The sequence below is a fragment of the Python bivittatus genome, unplaced genomic scaffold, assembly GCF_059951505.1.
Source record: "Python bivittatus isolate LINGU-HERP-01145 unplaced genomic scaffold, Pbiv_v1 ctg000200_np1212, whole genome shotgun sequence".
Taxonomy (NCBI): Eukaryota; Metazoa; Chordata; class Lepidosauria; order Squamata; family Pythonidae; genus Python; species Python bivittatus.
The window spans coordinates 5856141-5876167 of record NW_028277040.1 but is presented as its reverse complement, the minus strand read 5'-3'; the positions used below and the strand labels follow the sequence as shown (position 1 = coordinate 5876167).

The following is a 20027-nucleotide window of genomic DNA, read 5'->3' as shown; positions in this document are numbered from 1 at the left end:
AGCTTTATTTGCCAGTTCCAAAACATATTGGAGACATAATTGCCTTGTATTTCCTCCCTTTTTATATTTTAAAAAACCAAAAATCATATAAGATTCTCTTCCAGCTGAAAGCCTCTGGGAATTGTTTAAAGCCAATCTTGAGTGGTAGGTTTCTATGCTGACAGTTCTCTTCATCCATATGGATCAAAATCCAAAAAGATTAGAGGCAGACTAATGTGATCTGTTTTTGTTTTTTTTTAAGAAAATATGACTTACACTAATGATAGACCTTTGAGTTACTGAGTACTATCAGCAATTGTAAGCTAGAAGATTTACTGCAGGTGGCTCAAACATTCAAACTGCATAGCCAGTAAACTGGCAGGATTTAAGGTTGATTAAGTGATAATTGATTGCTTTCTCAATATGTCATGAAGAGTAGCTCAGTTTTGGTTGCCTATCAGTTTTACAAAGCGGTGATTGCTTAGTCCACTGGATATATATTCTAAATTATCTAAATTGCATGCTGAAGTTCAAAAATATATTAATGTGTAATTTCTGTTGAAGAAGTTAGTGGTAGGACATGGAATCCGGTCTATAGAACTGAACTTTTTAGATCTTGAAGCTTTTGTATTAGGCCTGTGATGGCTAATTGGACAATTTGAGTTTCTGTTTTATACGTTATGTATATTTCGGTGGGTATGTTATTGTGTTACTGTTTTATGTTTATCAAAGAGATTAATGTTAAGAAATAAATAGAGCAGATCATGATCTCATAGTTGTAGCCTAATGACTAAATACAGAGAAGACTTACCAGACTCCCAACTTTCCTTTGCTATTGAATGTCATATCAGAAACTAATACTAGATAGAGGAGACCATTGATGTCACTTCTCCCACTGACCATTATGGCCATGGGACAACTACCCAATAGACTAGAGGAAATAGGAAGATGCACCATCTCATTGTTGAGGCCATTTTTATGATCCCTTTCTGACATCAGAATCAACATCCTTAAGATCTAATCCACCTGAGTGTAAGGGTAAAGATGAGAGCCAGTGTTCCCATGTAGCAGTTACATAAACATTCAACAAAGTCTTGGCATCCAAACCACCATGTGCATACCAAACAGTCTATTAATTCATGGGAGGGCAGGAAGAAAAAACAATGAATTTAAACCATCCTAGATGTAGAAGGGAAATTGGATGCATATACTAGCAGTGGGCTATCAATTGTTTAGTTTGGTTTCATTTTTATTTGCAGTAAAAACTCTTATCTACATAAACCATGTCTGTGGGACTTCTCCCAAGTCCTAGCCCATACCCCAAGTTAAATCATACAAAGGAGGTTGAGGGAGCCAGACTATGACCTAGATATCCTTATAATAGACCAGTTTGCATTAAGATTGTTTCCCCCACCAGTGAAGCTAGCAGAAACAACTGTCTGTCAACTCCTGACATCATGGATGACAGAACGTAGATCTCATGTAATAAAATGATCAGATACAATCCAACCAACTGCTGGAATGAGAGTTGAAATTTTCCCTCTGAGAGAGGAATAATCAATCAGAAGGCAGAAAGAGTTGAATCCGATCAACACTTAAACTTGTATCCAGGCAAACCAATAGGAGGCCAAGCAAGAAGCTGATAATATGCTGGAAAATCAATCTACTTTGCCACAAATCCATCAAATGATGAAATCAATAGATGACTCCATTTTTCAGTTTGTACATTATTAAGCGTATACTCAGGAGTCTTCATCCTGTTACCAGCATTATTAAAAGCATCAGTGACCCAGGGAAGAAGCCAGCTACTGGACCATAGAAACCAATATAAGGTACAACAGCAGGTGTGCAAGTTTTTATTACAACACCCAATGCCGAATTCTTTAGTGGTGAAGGCCACTCAAGGGAAATTGCAGGGTCAAAACAAGTCAGATGCCATGGGCAGATGAACCTCTACCATGACAGCTCTCCTCTTCAGAATTTCCAACCACCTGGTGTCCTTGGCAGGCTATCAACTGTTTCCGTGGGAGAAGAATACCTCCTTTCATTACTTTCCAGCAGATAAGAAAGAGCTGGCCTTGATATTCCAAGCTGAACCCACCCGTTTCTCAGAACAACAGCTAAATTTCACCAGCTACGTAGCTGACTTATATCAAATGCTCAGTAGGAGGGAAGATAGCTCTGAGACAAAACACCTGGCTGTGCTAAGCAAGCTTATTCTGAGCAGTCCCTAACTGCATTGAAAACTACAGGTAGTCCTTGACTGACAACCATTCATTCAGGGACCATTCAAAGTTACGGCAGTGCTGAACAAAGGGACTTATGGTCATGTGATCAAAATTTGGGCACCTGGCAGCCTACCCAACTTACAACCACAGATGCACTTTAACTCTCCCCCCTGCCTATCTCCCCCCCCATCTATGCCTTTTTGGCCCCCTGCACTCTGCGGCCCCTCTTGTCCGAGCTGACCTTCACCGTCTTCTTGCTCCTGCTGCTGACCAACCATGCCTGGCCTCACCCTTTGTGAGGCAGCTGCTGGACGCTTGAGGCTTTCTTCCCAAGATTGCGCACAGCAGTTCCTCAGAGGACCTGGGGAAGATGGCCTCATGTGGCCAGCAGCTGCCTTGTGAAGAAGCAGGATGGGCACACCTCATCAGCAATAGGAGCAAGAAGATAGCAAAGGTCAACTGTGGTGGCAGAGCGCAGGGCAATAGGAGCCTCAGAGTGCAGTGTGGTGATGACAACTGTGGCTGGGACTGGGCTGGAGTGGCTGGGGCTTCCTGGGGTGCAGCAGCTTCGTGCTGAGCTCCTGGGGCTTCCCAGGGTTTTGCAGCTTTGCACTGTGCTGCTGGGGCTTCCTGGCTTCGTGCCATGCTGCTGGGGCTTCCCAGGGTGCTGTGGCTTCTTGCCATGCTGCTGTGGCTTCCTGGCTTGCGCCACACTGTTGGGGCTTCCCAGGGCACTGCAGCATCACACTTGCACTGCTGGGGCTTCCTGGCTTCTTACCACGCTGCTGGACTGAGCTGGGGCACCTAAGGCTTCCAGAGGCAGCTGCGGCTTCTCTCTGCACTGTGGCTCAGCAGCTTCTTGCAGCCCCAGAGCAATGGTGCACCAAGAAGCCCCTGAGCCACAGAGTGGCAAGCAGCCCCAGGGCTATGCAAGTCTGGGGCTGCTTGCCACCCCACAAGGCAGGATGTAGGGTGGCCAAAAGGGCAAAGATGGGGGGAAAGATAGGCGGTTAGGGGGAGTTGAAGAGGAGGCAGTTCCTTACTGTACTGAGGCTCAGGGCTGGGTGGGACCAAGCCTGGAGTGGCTTGGATTGGGATGGGTCCTCGGCTAATGACTGGTGGAATTCAGTTAATGATGGCGGCAGGGACTGCCGGGATTGCCATCACTAAGCGATGCAGTCACGTGATATCACGCTTTCCAACTGCATTGCTTAGCAACAGAAATTCCAGTCCCAATTACCACTGTTAGTTGAGGATTACCTCTATACTTTTGAAGGAGAGAGTCTCTGCAAGTCACTTCTAGGTGAATTCCTAGTGGTGCTATAACACAAACTTTCACTTTCACTAAACTCTCTACCTTTCACTTTGAAAAGTTTTCCAGCATTAAATTTCTTAGTTATTACTTTCATGCTGTACTGAAATGTTCTGAAAAGTATGTACAGGGGCAGAATTTACAAAACAAAAAGTAATCAAAATTTCAAGTTAAAAATGCATCATTTATACACACACACACACACACACACACCTGTATATGTGTGTGTGTGTGTATTTTTTTGAAATGAATATATTGGAAATAAACTACTCCTAGATGTGACTGCCTAAAGTGTTCAGTATAATTAACATCACTTCAGAAGCTAATTTAGCTTCACTGTCTTGATGTGTTTGTCAATACACTGTTGACATGTAAACATTATAAGTTATCTGAATATATCTGAAAATATCTTTTGGAGTGCTGAATGTTACTGATTAGTTGAAACATAAAAAGTTCCTAAGATTTGTAATGTATCAAGGAGGCAATGTCTTGGTGCATGATGGTTGGGTCAGTCTACTGAACCTCTGTCCAAAACATGCTTTATTAGTTTAATATGATTGTTACATGCCACCATGTGGAAGAGGAGGCTGCTTGGCAAAATTGCAGGCCCCCGTGCTGCCTTCTTTCCCTCCCGTCTGAGCCTTTCTCCCCAGTGTCAGCAGGGCAGAGTTGCCAATAGCGCTGCCACCTTGACATTGGCGTGGTTGGGGGGAGGAGACGGGAGGAGAATGGAGGAGATGTGTGTTTGGGAGCTCTGCAGCCACCAGCAAACTGAGTCGAGCAGCCAAGCCAAAGAAGGGGGTTTTCCTTCAAAGAGACTGAAGAGGAAAAAGAAGAGGCCCAGCCCAGCCCAACGTTGGGAACGGGCAAGTGCTTTACATGCTGCCCATTAATAAAGAAGATTAAAAAAAAAATAGAAGAAATCCCAGAGAGAGAGAAGATTTAAAGACAGCCCAGGGTCTGTAAAAGGAAAACACTATTGTATACTAGTAATAGCAGTAGCATAATTGCAATAGTGATAGTATACTAGTAATAGTATAATATAGCATTGAAGTAGAAGTAATAGTATAGAGTGTAGTATAGTAATAGTAGTCGAAATAGTAGCAAAATTGCAGGCCCCCGTGCTGCCTTCTTTCCCTCCTGCCCGAGCCTTTCTCCCCAGCGTCAGCAGGGCAGAGTTGCCAATAGCACTGCCACCTTGACACCGGTGGGGGAGGAGACGGGAGGAGAATGGAGGAGATGCGTGTTTGGGAGCTCCGCAGCCACCAGCAAACTGAGTCGAGCAGCCAAACGAAAGAAGGTGTTTTTCCTTCAGAAGGAGTGGATGGTCCAAAAGAGAGGAAAAGAAGTGTAGTAGCTCAGCAAGACAATACAAAGTACAATGTAAAAAAGACGCAAAAGCCCTACGTGCTGGCCGTTAACAGAAAAAGTAGACATCTCAGAGAGAGGGAACTTAAGGCAGAACAGGCTTAAGAAAGAAACATTGATGGATGCTAGTAAATAGTGTAGAGCATAGTATATAGGTAATTGTAATAGAGTAATAGGTAATAGAGTAATAGTAATAGCATAGAGTATAGTATAAACATTGTCATAGCATATTGTAATGATAATTATCATAGTAATGGTATAGAGATAGCAGTAGAATAGGATATAGGAAGCACTCACATATCACTTTTATATGTTTGTTGTTACAAAATAAAACATCTCCCCAACCCTTATAGGGAGATATAAAAAAAGACCACCTGTCCAGGTCCAGTGCTTTCGTGTCTCTCCTGAGTCTGGGTCAGTCTAATTGGGTACAGTTTAAAAAAGAACCTGTGATGCACCATTAGTTCCCTCATAAAATAAAATAAAATAAAATAAAATAAAATAAAATGTTGCCTTATTTTGTAATCTATTTGTTCCTACTTTTCATTTTGTCCTTAGTCCTGTGTCCTGTACTTTATTGTTATAGCAGCTTTAAGTGCTGTTTATAAAGATAGATAGATAGATAGATAGATAGATAGATAGATAGATAGATAGATGGATGGATGGATGGATGGATGGATGGATGGATGGATGGATGGATGGATGGATGGATAGATAGATAGATAGATAGATAGATAGATAGATAGATAGATAGATAGATAGATAGATAGATAGATAGAGCGAGTAGACGAGCAGACAGACAGGCAGACAGACAGACAGACCTGGCAGCAATGTAACATGAATATATTGAATGCCTTACTGACTGGGATATTAGAATTGAAAATACACATTTTATGGACTACTAAGACATATGAGAGATGTAAGCAACTCTGACAAGTGCTTATAGAAAACTCTTAATGAATGCATGATTGAATCAAATTCATCGTAAGCAGGCTAATGGTTTTTCAATGCTACTTCCTCATGTGTGAGACCTTTTGAACTGTAGACCCTTTTAATCCATATTAGGTTTCCTCAGATTTATGTCATCATTATGAATAATTTGAGTTGCAATGTCTCTAAGAGAGATCATTTTTAAAAAACTAAGGATTGCTATATCTTTGTTTTAAATAGAAAACATACTGTATGCTATAGGTAAACTTGAATCAGTGGGGATGCTAAATGTTAAAATAGGTCCAACTTTAAACTCTTTCCCTTTTCTTGAGAGTCCAGAGCATAAGCTCCATCATAAACATATATATTTATAATGCAATAGAGGTCAAAATACTGAGGCTGGGCTTGACAGTAGACTGTTATTGTCACATCTATGCATGTTATATCATACTCCGCAGTATAAGATTTGGTCAATATTCTAACACTTCTTTTGCTTAAAGATAAATTACCTTTACTGTGGAGGATGAAAGCAATCTCTGCTGTGTATTTAAGATCAAGAGGTAGTCCTATAGTCACATAAATGTACTTTTTTCAACCTAAAGTTATTTTTTTTAATTAAGTCTCATTATTTTGTCTGTTCTCATGTTATTTATCTTTGTTCTATGAGTTTCAGTGCTCTTTGCCCAGTAAATAGGAACAGAACATTGGGGTGATGCATACCTCCCAACATTAAATATGCACATTCGGTTAATGCTTTTTGATGGCTTAATTAACGTTTCAGATTCTCTTAAAAATGTAAGAATAAATGACTGCATAGTTCATTTTAGAAGACAACATAAAGGATCTACTAAAGATGGAAAAATTGTGTGCCCCTTTTTACTTACCTCATTTTGTATATTATTAAGGCAATGAGTGCCTAGGATATGGATGACACAAAAAGACATTTTCGGGGCAGAGCTGTTTAAATAACACTTATAAGCGATGTCACTTTATGTAAGGACTTTAAAAATTGGAATATGGTGTATAAGATCTTATGCAGTTGTATGCATTGCCAGTTCCTCTAATCTTTTAAGCAGAGGAAAGATTTCAGGATGGATTTATGGATCAGAAACAGAACAGTCTCTTGTGCTTACTCACTCAGTTCTCACTATGGACAGCCCAGAATAGGATTTTTTTTAAAAAAACAAGCACATTTGTAATTAAAAAACCCACAAAGGTATAGTTAGAAGTTGTCTAAAACACATCAGTACAAAGAAGTAACATTAAAGCAACCAAACCAAGCAGAAGACAGAGGTTGTAAGCATGCTCTCTTTGCAGGTAATTTCAAAGCTTGGGGCAGCCACACATAGTGCCCCAACAAATGTGTCTCTGATTGTAAGAGGATTTTGAAAAGGTATTTTCCAAAGAACTGAAAGTCCAGGAAAACCTGTAATGGAGAACACAGGCTTTGAAATAACCTGGTCCTAAGTGATGTCAGTGTTTATACATCATAACTAGTACTTTGAATTGTTCCTGGAAATAGATCAGAGTCATCTCTTCTCTGTACCTCCTGGCCCTAGTCAATAGTCTGGCTACAGCATTCTGTGCTTTCCAAACAATTTTCAAAGGCAGAACATTTTACTGAAGTCCAAACAGAGTGTAATTAAGGCTCAAATAACTGTATTTAGTTCTGACATCTCCAGGAATGCACATACATAACAAATCTAGGAGTACACTGAATCTTCAAACCTGAGACTTCAAAGAAAGTATGATTTCATCCAAAGCTTCATTCCCTGAGCTGATTTTTAGACTGACCATGGACACTTGTCTGGATTGCACTTCAATTTAGCTGCCTTTATCCAATCTATGACCAACAGCATATGACATTGATTTGGAGCTTAAATAGTTTGGTTGGGCTTCAGTGGAAAAATATATTTTCTGCATAACGATGACAACCAACTCCAAAATTCTTGGCCAGTGGTAATCAGTTTTTTACATTAATTCCACCAAGTACTCTGTAAAAAAAAATAAAAAAACAGCGTCCCACCATGACAGAAACAAAAAGGCCTGTTTTCCGAGAGGGCATGTTTACGTTTACAGATATTTTGTTGTTACATTCAAAAAGTATGGTTGCAACATAATAATGCTTCCACCTTGTACACATATCTGGGAGTGGAGTCCCAACAAGCTCTTTTGAATTTACTTCTGACCAGACTTGTACTGAAACTTGGATGATGGCTTTGAAGGCACCCCAAGGTTCTCTCCATCCCATTTGTATTTGTATTTTTGCCTTAAATACAAATAGTCTGAAAAAGATGGACGGAAGAAGCCTAAAGCCACAATAGGATTGTGAGAAGAGCCATTAGGTTTTACTGGTGCCAAGGGATTGCCAAGAGATGCCATTTGAGTTTCGAAAAGGCAGCTAACCCTGGGTACATTAAGGTACTGCCTGTTGCTGTTTCCTTCCTTTTCCTCTTTTTTCTCCGGCTGATTGCCCTACAGCTTCCTTGATTGATTGAGGAGGGATGGGGATTGCTGGCTGACTGAAGCCACATGTTCTGTCTAGCTTCCAGAGAAACACATTGGAAAACTCAGGAAAGAGGCAACTGGTGGATTGGCAATGTATGCAAAAGAAGTGAACTGGACTTAGAGGAAGAGGCTGGTAGAGCAAAACCTCCTGGGCCTGAAAGAGGTATGATGTGAGAAGAGAAACGCTGGAAGGATACTGGGAAGCACTAACAGTTCTGTGTCACATGCACTGACAGCACAACCAGCAGAGAAGCCCTATGGACTGGTTTTGAATGGCACCTAGACTGCTTCTGTGTACCACTGGTCTTAGACCACTGAGAGAAGAACCTGGGCATGCTGTTCATGTGTGGTTGGACCTTCTGTTTTTCTGTTGACATTCAGTGGATATGTTGGCTATGGATAGTCATTTTGTTTTAGAAAGGTTTGGAGAATTCTAAGAACAAGAATAACACTCTTGATTTTTTTTTTTATTCACCACAAGGAAACTTGAACCAAATTTTGTGGTATCTTGAATATAACTACTAGATACTCGTTTTGATTTTTTTTTCCAGCAAGCTGCAACAAAATGCTTGAGCAAATACAACTCTTCAGCTACCTATTCTTTATTAAACCAAACTATTGTAACTACAGGGTCATTAATAATTATTACACTTCTGTTCATTCTCCCGGCCGTTATAAGAACCTGTGGTTTTAAAACTGGATTCTGATACATTATCCAACACCTCTTTCTATGCAGCATAATTCTTGTCGATATCTAAGCCATTTGATAAGATAGATAGATAGATAGATAGATAGATAGATAGATAGATAGATAGATAGATAGATAGATAGATAGAATTTATAACCAAAAGGTAAAAGATACATACTCATTATGGCTTTCAAATTAATTGTGAACAAAGTATAAGCAAATTCCTTCTACACTATAGCAGACAATTGTCATCATTTCTACTTTGTTTTTCTTCCTTTAAATATTTTCATTTTGCCCCCATGTCCCAACAATTTCACTACTGCTCAACGTTTCTTGTCATACAAGAACCCCTGCTTCAACAGCTTCTACCACACCTTATTTCAGAAACATCATTGATTTTTAATCCTTTTTTTTTTTCTGTCTCTCTTTTAGGTTTCTTAGCAATAATATACTGGGCATGTGCTATGAACTGCCTTTCTCTTTGCAACACTTTTCTTGTGCGCATGTTAAAAATAAAATCTGTAGCTTTGGACTTGAATGACTAAGCTAATTATTTTAAAAATAGCTGATGCTCTTTTCATTGACACACAATGGCTGTTACAAATATGCCACACCTCTGAAAAAGATTTCTTCTTCTTACATTTATCTATGCACATATATATGGGGGAAAAGGTACACATTTACAAATATTTCATTTAGGTACTTTAGGTAAATTTTGTTGAGTGCTGCAAGGAATATACAGGCCCCATAGGTCAATTCACAATTAGAGAAATAGATCATAGTGACAGCCAATATTTAACATCTTCTGTAGGCTCATACATATAATACTAGAGTCCTGCAAGAGAGTAAGCTGATGGAAATGATTCCCAGGCTACTGTGGTATCATATAGACTGAATTTATATAATTTTCTAGCTTCTTCTGAGTTGCTATTCCTGGCCATGTTAAGGTCTATGATCTTATATCATCTGTTGTAAGTTTGTAGCATATAGTTTCCTGATGTTGAAAGAGTGAGATATCTGAAAATTGTATATATATAATGTACCAAAAGTCAGGTCCCATAGGCCAATCACAATATGTTTTATTAATATTTTTTTAGAGAAAATGTTACTGTATTTAGGGATGTTCAATGAACATGCATCAAACCAGTAAGGAAATGTTTAGAAGAAAATTGTAACCAATTTGAATGTTTAATATAATATATATAATAAATTTTCTCTGGTGGCTGACTTTTGTTACACTGTGTATTTCAGAGTTGGGTGTAAAGTTCAGAAATCCTAAATGCTCCGAACTCACTGCTTTGGGGATATACTATGGCCTTTTTATTTTTATGTGCTGAAGAATGCTGAGATAGATTTTAGGATATGCTTATAATAATAGTAATCATGAAAATTCTGCCAAATTTTGTTGCTTCTGGTTCTTCCAATATTTTGAAGTAGCCAGTAACCAAACTGACCTGGGCCTTTCCAGGTCTTTCCAGTGATGGGAGATTTGTGTTTTTAGAATATATAGAATTTTATGGAAACTTTAATACTCCATTTTTTTTAAAAATGCATTTAACACATTGTTGAGTGATATTTTAATTTTTTTTTTTTTTACATATGTAACTCTCTTATTTTGTAGGATGGGCGGTTACGAATAAATGACCAGCTTATTGCAGTAAATAGTGAATCTTTGCTTGGAAAATCAAACCATGAAGCCATGGAGACTTTGAGACGTTCTATGTCTATGGAAGGAAACATTCGGGGGATGATCCAACTAGTAGTTCTCAGGAGGCCAGAAAGGCAAACTGAAGTGGTATGTGAAACATTTATAACCACCTAACTCTGTATTTATTATATGAAATATTGAACTGTAATTGCTGTAATTAGCATTAACATCTGCTGACCTTGATTGTTTTATACATAATGCTAAGCCATTATGTTTTTGAGATCTACTGAACAGGACAAGATTCATTGTAGATATGAGTAAAGAAACCATAATATTTTTTATTTAATGTTGATCTGTTCCCCCTTCTTTTGTGAATATTTGTAGGCTAATCCAAGACTGGCATATTCTCTTGTGATACCAGTTGTCTTACTATTATCAAGAAATATAGCACGGAATACAAATGTTACTTTTTTCAGCAAACTTTGCCCATGCTTAGTTCACCTTTAGTCAAAGAACCTAAAGCTTCACACCTTCCTTTCTGCTATTTCTAAACACTCTCTACAAAGGCTTGGTGTCATTGTTTCTTTCACTGTTGCCTTCCAAATACCTGAACAAAATAATCAGTTGACATAAGGATTTGCCTGAAATCCCATAGAAATATGGAATTAATTTGTCTAACATTTATTTGGCTAGTGGTGAAGGATTTTTGTGAACATCAGTATTTAACCAACCCAGCACTACGTCCATAAATCTTTTCCCCCCTCTTTTTACCAATCACCCAGCAAACTTTCACCTCTATTGAATTCACTTCTATTGAAACTTTGCCCATTCTGTCTTGGGAGAGGACATCTGAGTGCTTCTTAAGTATAAGCTGTGTAAAATGAATTTTTTTAACTGAGGGAATAAACATAACTACCTGAACACCGTGGAGGTTTTCACAGCACTTCTGAAAGTCTAGCGCCTGCTCCCCTCAACCTTTCTTAGTGGTAGATTCAGAATGGAATCCAGTATACCAAATATAGTGGCTCAGGTGCTGAATGGCTCTATCCAAACCCTGGCAGACCAGATGGCACCAAGATCTGGGTCTTTAGTTTGCTTCCTGACCCAAAGTCCCACATTCCATTTTGCTTTTCCCAGCACAGAGAGAGGCAGAGGATGATTATCCGTTTCTACAGAAGGAAAAGAGAAGCAGTCACTCCCAGCCGCTGGATACGAAAGTAGGATTTACAGAAAGGGAGATGGAGCTGGCAGTTTAGAGGCCCTGAGAAGAATATAATTGCCAGTAGTGCTTTGAGATCCAAACAGGCTTTATTCTCTTTGCCTTGGCCCTTGTGCTAAAACTTAAATGATAAAGCACAGTATAGTTTGTTTTAATTCTTATTTGCTGTAACACAGTTACAGGAATTATCTGGCTATTTTTCACGCTGTCCATGAAAAATCAAACATTATTCCCAAATTGCAAAGAAAAGCATGTATTTCTTTGGTAAGCAGCTGCTCTCAATTAGGGTCCTGCTAATGGTTGAAATGTGAGCTATGATCTTCATATTTTTACAAGTTTTACAACTTCCTCAGTCTTGTGTATATCAATGTGCATACATATATTATGAGTTCTCTTATGAAATCAGAGGTATGAAATGCAACATACTTTTTCCATATGCCTTGTGAAGAATACCCAACGAGCACCTTACTGTTAATTTTAAACACCATCTTTTATAAGATATGCTTGCAGTTCAGTTGAAATTCCATTTGGAGCTGAAAAGTATAGCAAAAAAGAGCCACAACCTGTTCTTTTTCTTGCCTGAGCTCCTTTCCCCCCTATTGCAGCTTGGTACAGCAGGTTATGTTTAAAAATCCATTATTTTTTTATTGGCTGGGACACTAATGGAATCTTTTCATGACAGTTCTGTTTCACTAACTGAGTACCCTAATTAGGTAGTATACTGATCAGTTGTTGAGATATTGATTTGGTTGTTTATCAGAGAGCTAGAAAAGCAGATTTTCATTCCATTGCTGTTAATTTAAGACTACCTACCCACGAGCTACTGTATCTGCATTTGCTTCAAGCTTACCCTGCAATGTATTCAGAACTCCAGAAAAGAATTACAAATAGTAGTGTAAAGGACAGATAGTAAGCTTACAGATTTTTTTTTTTTAATTGAGAAGAGTTGCTGTACCAGGTAAAAATGCCTTATTGCTTATCAATATAAACTTTAATATTCTTCTTAAATATATGAGTGATTTCCTTATAATAGGAGTTGCAGTAAAGTGCTGTATAGTATCCCCAGTCCTGCTAGCCTAGATGAGGAGCATTATAATGCTGGGTCAAACTCTCACAAGGATTGATTGAAGAAGGAGAATGAGAAAATGGGGATTTGGTTGAAAATTAGTTTGACAATCTGTTTCCAGTGCAGGACTATATTCTTATCGGTAAATATTATCTATATATGTCTCATATGCAGATAAAATTATAGAGACGTTTTTAAGTCTCTGATTACTGGTCCTTTCCAAAATATGTCAAAAGACAAAGAAGGAATGGAAAAGCAAAACTGTGCAACCTGGAGAGTATGGAAGGAGGAAAAACAAATAATTCAATAAATCACTTAGGATTAGGAAGAAAAAAGACAAGTTGAACTTCAAGAGGAAAATGCAAGAGATAAAAATGATTTGTTATTCATAATGCTTTGGAGTGAGATAAGGAAGTGCTAGAATATATAAAGGAAGATAACGCTACTTACAACAAACTACAGGAGAAGCGGGTCAGGAAAAATAGCACAAGGGAGTGGGATTTTAAGAGGAAAACTGGTAGAACATGAACAGAGTGTTTGTACACCAATTAGATAAAGTGATCACATATTAGATAAAGATATAAATATTACATAGTTATGTTAAAATAAGTAATTAAAATATATTAGATAAATGAGACATATAATTTACAATAAAATTAAACTTGATGAACAAAGAATCCAGTGACTAGAGTGAGATATTTAAAGTATGATGAAAGGAAAAATAAAGTTCAGAGGTGTCAGTCACAAAGGTAATAGGCTTAAACTGAGGTGCATAGTATTGACAATGGGATTATCTGAATGAGCATTTTAGCAGATTATTTAAATTGTACTTTGAGTGTGTACATGTTTAAAGAAAGGACAGCAATATATTTAAACTACAGCAGAATTCTCATCTGAAAAATAAATATGGTTAAAACAAGAAATAAAAGATGAATAATAATTACAAATATTGATAAGAACAAAACCATAAAAATGAACAACAAAACAGATCTGGAGACCTTCAGAATAGCAGCCATATTGCAAGACAAAAGAAGGAATCATATTTCCAAAGGGAAATAATATAAAGAGTGAAAAGAAGGAACTAAGAGTTGACAGCAACTTGATGGCACGTAATCACACTGTCATGATCTATGACCAAGATCTACTGGAGTAATCTACTGGAGTAACAGCAGCTCTGAGAAGGAAGCGGAATCATACTTGGTCCTTTGAATATTGGAGCTCTGCATCCTATATTCCATAGTTTGTCCCATAAACATTCAGGAAGATGCCACAACCCTACAACTTAGATCCACCCAGTAGCCCAGAAAACCCTAAAGAACATTACTCTCTGGTTCTAATCTTTATACTCACATATTTTGAAGGAACCAGCATTGAGAGTAAGGAATTTTGGATCTTTAAAATCTGATACAAAACCTAAGAAGTAAAGTTACTAAAAGATTCTCCTGGCCAGGCTATAATGGCACTTACTCCAGATCAATGGTGGGATATACCTTGATTTGAAAAATGTTCTGTTTGGGTTTGATCTTATACAGCTGAACCTGTTATTCATGGTAGAACTATCAGATTAGAGCTCAAAAATCTAAACAACCACTTTAACACCAAAGAAATAGAAAATTCTAACTTCTTTCTGTCACCTAGTGGTCATCTGGAGTTTTGCAGCTGTGTTGGCAATCCCAGTGGCCATTCATGAACCAGTAAGTTCATTAGGATTCAAACTAGGATAAAACAACAAAGAGGATTTTATTGAATAAACATTAAGAGAGTTAACAGAGAAAAAATTACTAATCTGCATCCCTTCAGCTTGCTAGGAACCCCAAGAATGGTGGCAGGTGGACCACCTGAAGCCAGCACTTGTGTAGCACTCTCTAGAATTCTAGGTCTATGATGAGATTCAAACACTCTGAGGACATATACCACCTTTTAAAAACTTTCCTTAAGGGACAGAGAGTATAGACAGTAACACCTAGAGATGGCTTGGTAACCCATCTTACCAAGGACTTGATCATAGCTTTAGACAGTAGAACCTCTGCCAAGAATATTTTAGACCAAAGAACACAGTCTAGTAGACAGCATCTGGGGATGGTCTGATGACATATCTAATCAGTATCTTGGGAACCTAGACATGCAACCTTCTACCAAGAATATGTTTATGAAAACACTGCTATTAGTAGGAGCTTTTTTGTCCCCTCCCCTTGACAGCTTCTTCTAAGTGCAAGTTTGGAGAAATCTGCAATACACAAATACAAGTTGCTTCAATCAACTAAATAAACCCTTCTCCATGGGTATTTCTTGTAGGTGGAAGGGAAAAGGGGTCCATACCACTAACTCCTTGCTGCTCTTCTGGGGTGTTACTACACTATCCTGGATGTGGCATCCATATCTTATGCATGTTTCTGCTCTCCTGAGTCCTGAACAAGATTTGCTGATCATTACTTACTCTGTAATATAAAAATATGGTCCAAGTAGGGGAATGGCTGGCTCTGAAGTGGACTAGGCAGTGTTGCCCTAGTGAAGACCACTGAATGATCTGGAGGGGCCCAAGACCCTTAAGTTGCATGCTGGGACATTTCCTCTGACAAAGAAGAGAGGAAGACTACATTATACCAGCCTGAGAGAAACTAGTGATCAGCATAATTAACCCCCTTAATCCTCAGTAGGAAGGAAATCTTGATCTAGCAATGCACACATTTGCTACCACTGAAGGTGCACATATGTCCTGTAGAAAGATGTTTAAATTTTGAAATGCTTGGACAGGCACACATAAATCAAGCCTTTGTTTTATTGCTTTAAGACTGCTTCTCTATCACCACTACTTATCAGAATGGCCTGAGGGAAGCAGGAAAGAGGTGGGAAAGGAACCGATTTGTTTAGCTGTTGTTTAGCTGCTGAAGTGAAATACTGTTTACATTGTTTTACATGCCCTAAAATGAAAGTACTAATTTGCCTTATACTAATAAAAAGGAGAAAAAAATCACAAGAAGATACTGTGTGCTGTCTGTTGGATCAATTCCCATGAACCCATGAGGCCCTCATGACATTCTCAGCTTCTAGTGAGAATCCTGAAAGAAGGAAAATGAGTCTTCATGAGAAAAAACAAACAAAAAAATATCTACCGCTTTCGAAAGATGTAAAGGAAAAATGGGGTTTTCTTATTTTTCCACTCCCTAAACAGACATATATTGATATTGTGAGGAAGGTTCAGAATATACAGCCACGCACAAAATGTGGCATCCACATTGTTGTCTGACATGCACACTAGAGAGCAGGCCTAGTTTGCATTTGATGCTAGGCCAGTATTTGTTCTGACTTCTTATTGCTTTTTTGATGAACAGATACTAGGCAATGAATTGTTTATAGGCCTTATTTGAAACATGAACCTGGAGTCTTATCTTGGTTTGTTTTTGTGCTTTGTGTAAACTTCTTCCTTTTCACAAAAATGCAGTGTTATGATAGCAAAAAAATAATTATTCCACTTCAGACTAAACTTTACTTTTTAACTTTTTTTTTTCCCCCGGAAGTCCTTATTCTCCCTGATAGTAGAAAGCCCAAAAGAAGTGGAGATCTGAGCTTTATATTCCAAGTCACAAAATTGGTTCCACAGCCTGAAGAAGGTTGAAAAACCTTGAGTTTGGAGATGACTAATGCCCAATTGATTTCAGAGGGCCCTAGACTGTAGCCCAATTTTTAAAGTTAGTTTTAATCAACTATCACTGTACCCTGAATGCTGCATATACATCCTGTGATTTCAGTTGTGTGAAACAAAGCCCAATTTAGCAGGGCTTTGTGAATAGTTTTAAAAGAAGGAAATGTGCTTTTAATTGTTGTGGAAATAGGAATTTTTTGCAGCTAATCTGGGAAAATTAAGAACAGTTAATCTGTATTTTAAATTAATATTTTAATTTCACTTAGTAAATTGTTTATTTTTACAACGAAAATGTCAGAAGAAATTTGGAATGGTTATTGATGTGAAAAATAAAAACTTTATAAAGCTAAATACATTGGCATATGATTTAAGGGTATGCCATTTGTTTCCAAAGCCATTCTGGTGTGCATTCATTACAGCACATATGTGGCAGCCACTGAGAGAAGGGAACCAGCTGGCTGTCAAAAAATTACCATTGGCACAGTTTTTCTTGTCTTGACAAGACTACAAGCTGCCTTCACAGATGGAGTAATAATGGGAAGCCAGTTGTGGTCAGAAGAGATCTTATCATGCATTTTACTTTTTATACTATAATATGGGACTTCGCTAAATATTCACGAGTGTTCATTTTTTAGCCCACCCCCAATAAAAATAACCCCCTCTTAAAAGAATTATATGAATGTTTTGTGCTATTGTTTCTCCTGGATGCTGCTCCTTTATTCCCTTTTTTTTTTAATTAGTTATCATAATAGCCGTGGCTAGTGTTATCTGGCCAATCAGATGTTGCCATTAGAGGCAACCGATAGTCAATTAAGAGTGAGAGCACACTGAAACAAATGATGGCAGACTAAATGAATACACAAATACATTCACCAAGAACACCAATAGTCATCAGAAAAAAGATAATAAATTGTCAGAAGGCAAAGCCTAAATTCCTTGCCCAGGTCTCATTTATTGGCTTCAAAAGATGAGGGATATTTGGGGAAGGAATTCAATGCTGCTTCATCCAGTGGTCATCTCTTGGATGCTATTTTATATCTCAAAATGACACTGCTCAGTTATATGGAGGTGGCTAACTTGAATCTGCCAGGAGTATGGACAGAGGTGATAACAAAAGATAGTTTGTCTTCATGCTTCACTCAAAGCTTCCAAATCTGAGCGGAGAACTCAAGGCTGAAGCTCAGGCAGCAATACTTCTTAGTGCAGTTTGCCAGCCAATTCTGCCCCAAATCAGCTAAAGGGTGTGAACACTATCGCAATCACTGGGAGCTTGTACAAGCCTAGGGATAGGCAATTCATGGGTGGACAGCTGTACACGCTTTTTCCCAAAATACCCTTGGAATGTATAGCTACAAAAGTTTTAATCGATGGGGGAGGGAGGTTAAGAGAAAAAGTAGGTGCTGTATTCCTTTGTGAGCTGCAAGACATCTGTCTCATCTCTTAATTCCTCCCTTGAAGTCCTCCCCATGTTTTAGTCCATTTTTATCATTTTGGAAAAGATACCTACCTTGTGTTTTAACTGTCCAGAATCTTCCCCAAAATTCTGGGCCCCACCCATTCTAATGACATAATGCTACTGGCCATGTTTCCAACAGCCTTCAGTGTCATCTACATGCAGGGGTTGCTCTTAATGACAAGCACATTGCCCATTCCAGTCCTAGTGAGTCAAATCATAGGAGTTAGTTCCAGTTGCAATTTCTTCTTAAGAATTACTAATGACTATTTTAAAGGCAGGTCTGTCTATAGTCAAGTTTGACTGCTCACAACATACAAAAAACATTCTGGAAACAATACATAAATTGGGTGGTCTCTAAGAGAGATTGATAAAGAGTTGTGTTGTACCTTAAAGGCTGCCTGAATTATTATGTTATATATCTTGGCGAATCACCGTCCACTACCAGATGCATTATTTTACATAAGGCACTGGGAACTTGTAGTTTACTAGAAGCTACGGAACTAGAGTTTTCAGAAGCTTCAGCCAGCCAAGTGGACAGTGGTGAGAGTTTGTTGGAGTTATAGGTGAGCAACTTCTGGAGGGTTGCTGTAAAACATTAAAGTATTATATTAATATATATGATTTTATTTTGTTCTAGGAATACAAGGAACCTGATATATTATTTCCAAAACCAGAGGTTGAAGGGAATATTAATTTTGCAAGCACTCCTAAGCATAGTGATGCTGCTGTACAGTGTTTTGTAACATATTGCCCACAGGAGAGGTTAAAAGGTAAGCACTATACATTGGACTCGGCTTTTGCTTTTAATTTTTTGGGGCCACTATATTATTTTCAGAAACTCACAACAATCTAGAAAATAATTAAAGTGCAGACTGTAAAAGATCTGAAGATTTCATGAATGGTGGAAGAGCTGACTCAGACTTCATGAAGTGGTTTCTTGGCACAAATTCCAGCTTTAAATAGTTTCCAGCTTGCTGCTAGACACAAATAGGTAGATATAAAACAAAGTTATGGGGACGCGGTGGCGCAGCGGCTTAATGACGCTGAAAGCTGCTGGTCAAAAATGGTCGACACTTCAGTGGTTCGAGGCCAGCCTTCGCACAGCAGAGTGAGCTCCTGCTTCCTCCCCCAGTTCCTGTCAACCCAACAATTCAAAAACTTACGTGAGTAGATAAATAGGTACTCTCACTCCGGTGGGAGGAAAAATGCTGGCAGTGCCTTGCAAAAAGGAGTTGGGAGCAGTTGCCGGTCGCGCGGAAGCCGCGCTCTCCCGAAAAAGGCGCGAAACAACAGAAACCCCGCCTCCTGCGCTCGCCAGCTGGGCTTTGCTCTAGGAAGGAGGCACTGGCAAACCACTTCCAAAACACCTTGCCTTGAAAACTGCAAAAGGACTCATCCAAAAAGCAGTCACTGCAGAGTCGGTAACGGCTGAGTGCAGATAAACAAAAACAAAAACAAAGTTAGAGATACAAATTATAATTTCAATATTTATTTTCTACAAATTTTAAATAATTCCATTGTTCCTAAACTTAGATAAGAGGTTCAGATGTGGTATGTAGTTTTTTTATTGTTGTATTGATATATTTGTGACTACTTGTTTTAAATGGTATTTTGCATATATTAGCTGTTTTGAATGAAAAAAATCACCTTAATTTTTGTTCTGAATCTTTAGAAGTTCTATAAATGAGAGTACCCATTTATCTACTCACGTAAGTTTTTGAACTGTTGGGTTGACAGGAACTGGGGGAGGAAGCAGGAGCTCACTCTGCTGCGCGAAGGCTGGGCTCTAATTTACTAAAGAGAGTATGGCATGTTGTCTATATTCAAACAGTGATGTTGATCCAAAATCTATTCAACCATAGGAGGTTAGCATACTTTTTTTCCTCAAAATTGTTTTACAGCTGCATGGAATATTGAAATATATTAGTTTTTAATCAGATATAAATGATTAAAAAAAACAAGTTCTTGTATGTAAAATTAAG

The 20027-nt window shown here is 38.4% G+C and overlaps 1 protein-coding gene across 9 annotated transcripts in view; it reads left to right on the top strand.

The window, feature by feature from the left end:
• Positions 1-20027, top strand: part of PARD3B (par-3 family cell polarity regulator beta) — a 560921-nt gene that overhangs the window by 193324 nt on the left and 347570 nt on the right. For all 9 annotated transcript variants that reach the window (XM_088135640.1, XM_088135642.1, XM_088135644.1 and 6 more), the window contains 2 exons: positions 10635-10808; positions 18683-18815. In XM_088135640.1, the coding sequence (XP_087991766.1) occupies positions 10635-10808; positions 18683-18815 (307 nt within the window). The remainder of the gene's footprint in view (positions 1-10634; positions 10809-18682; positions 18816-20027) is intronic.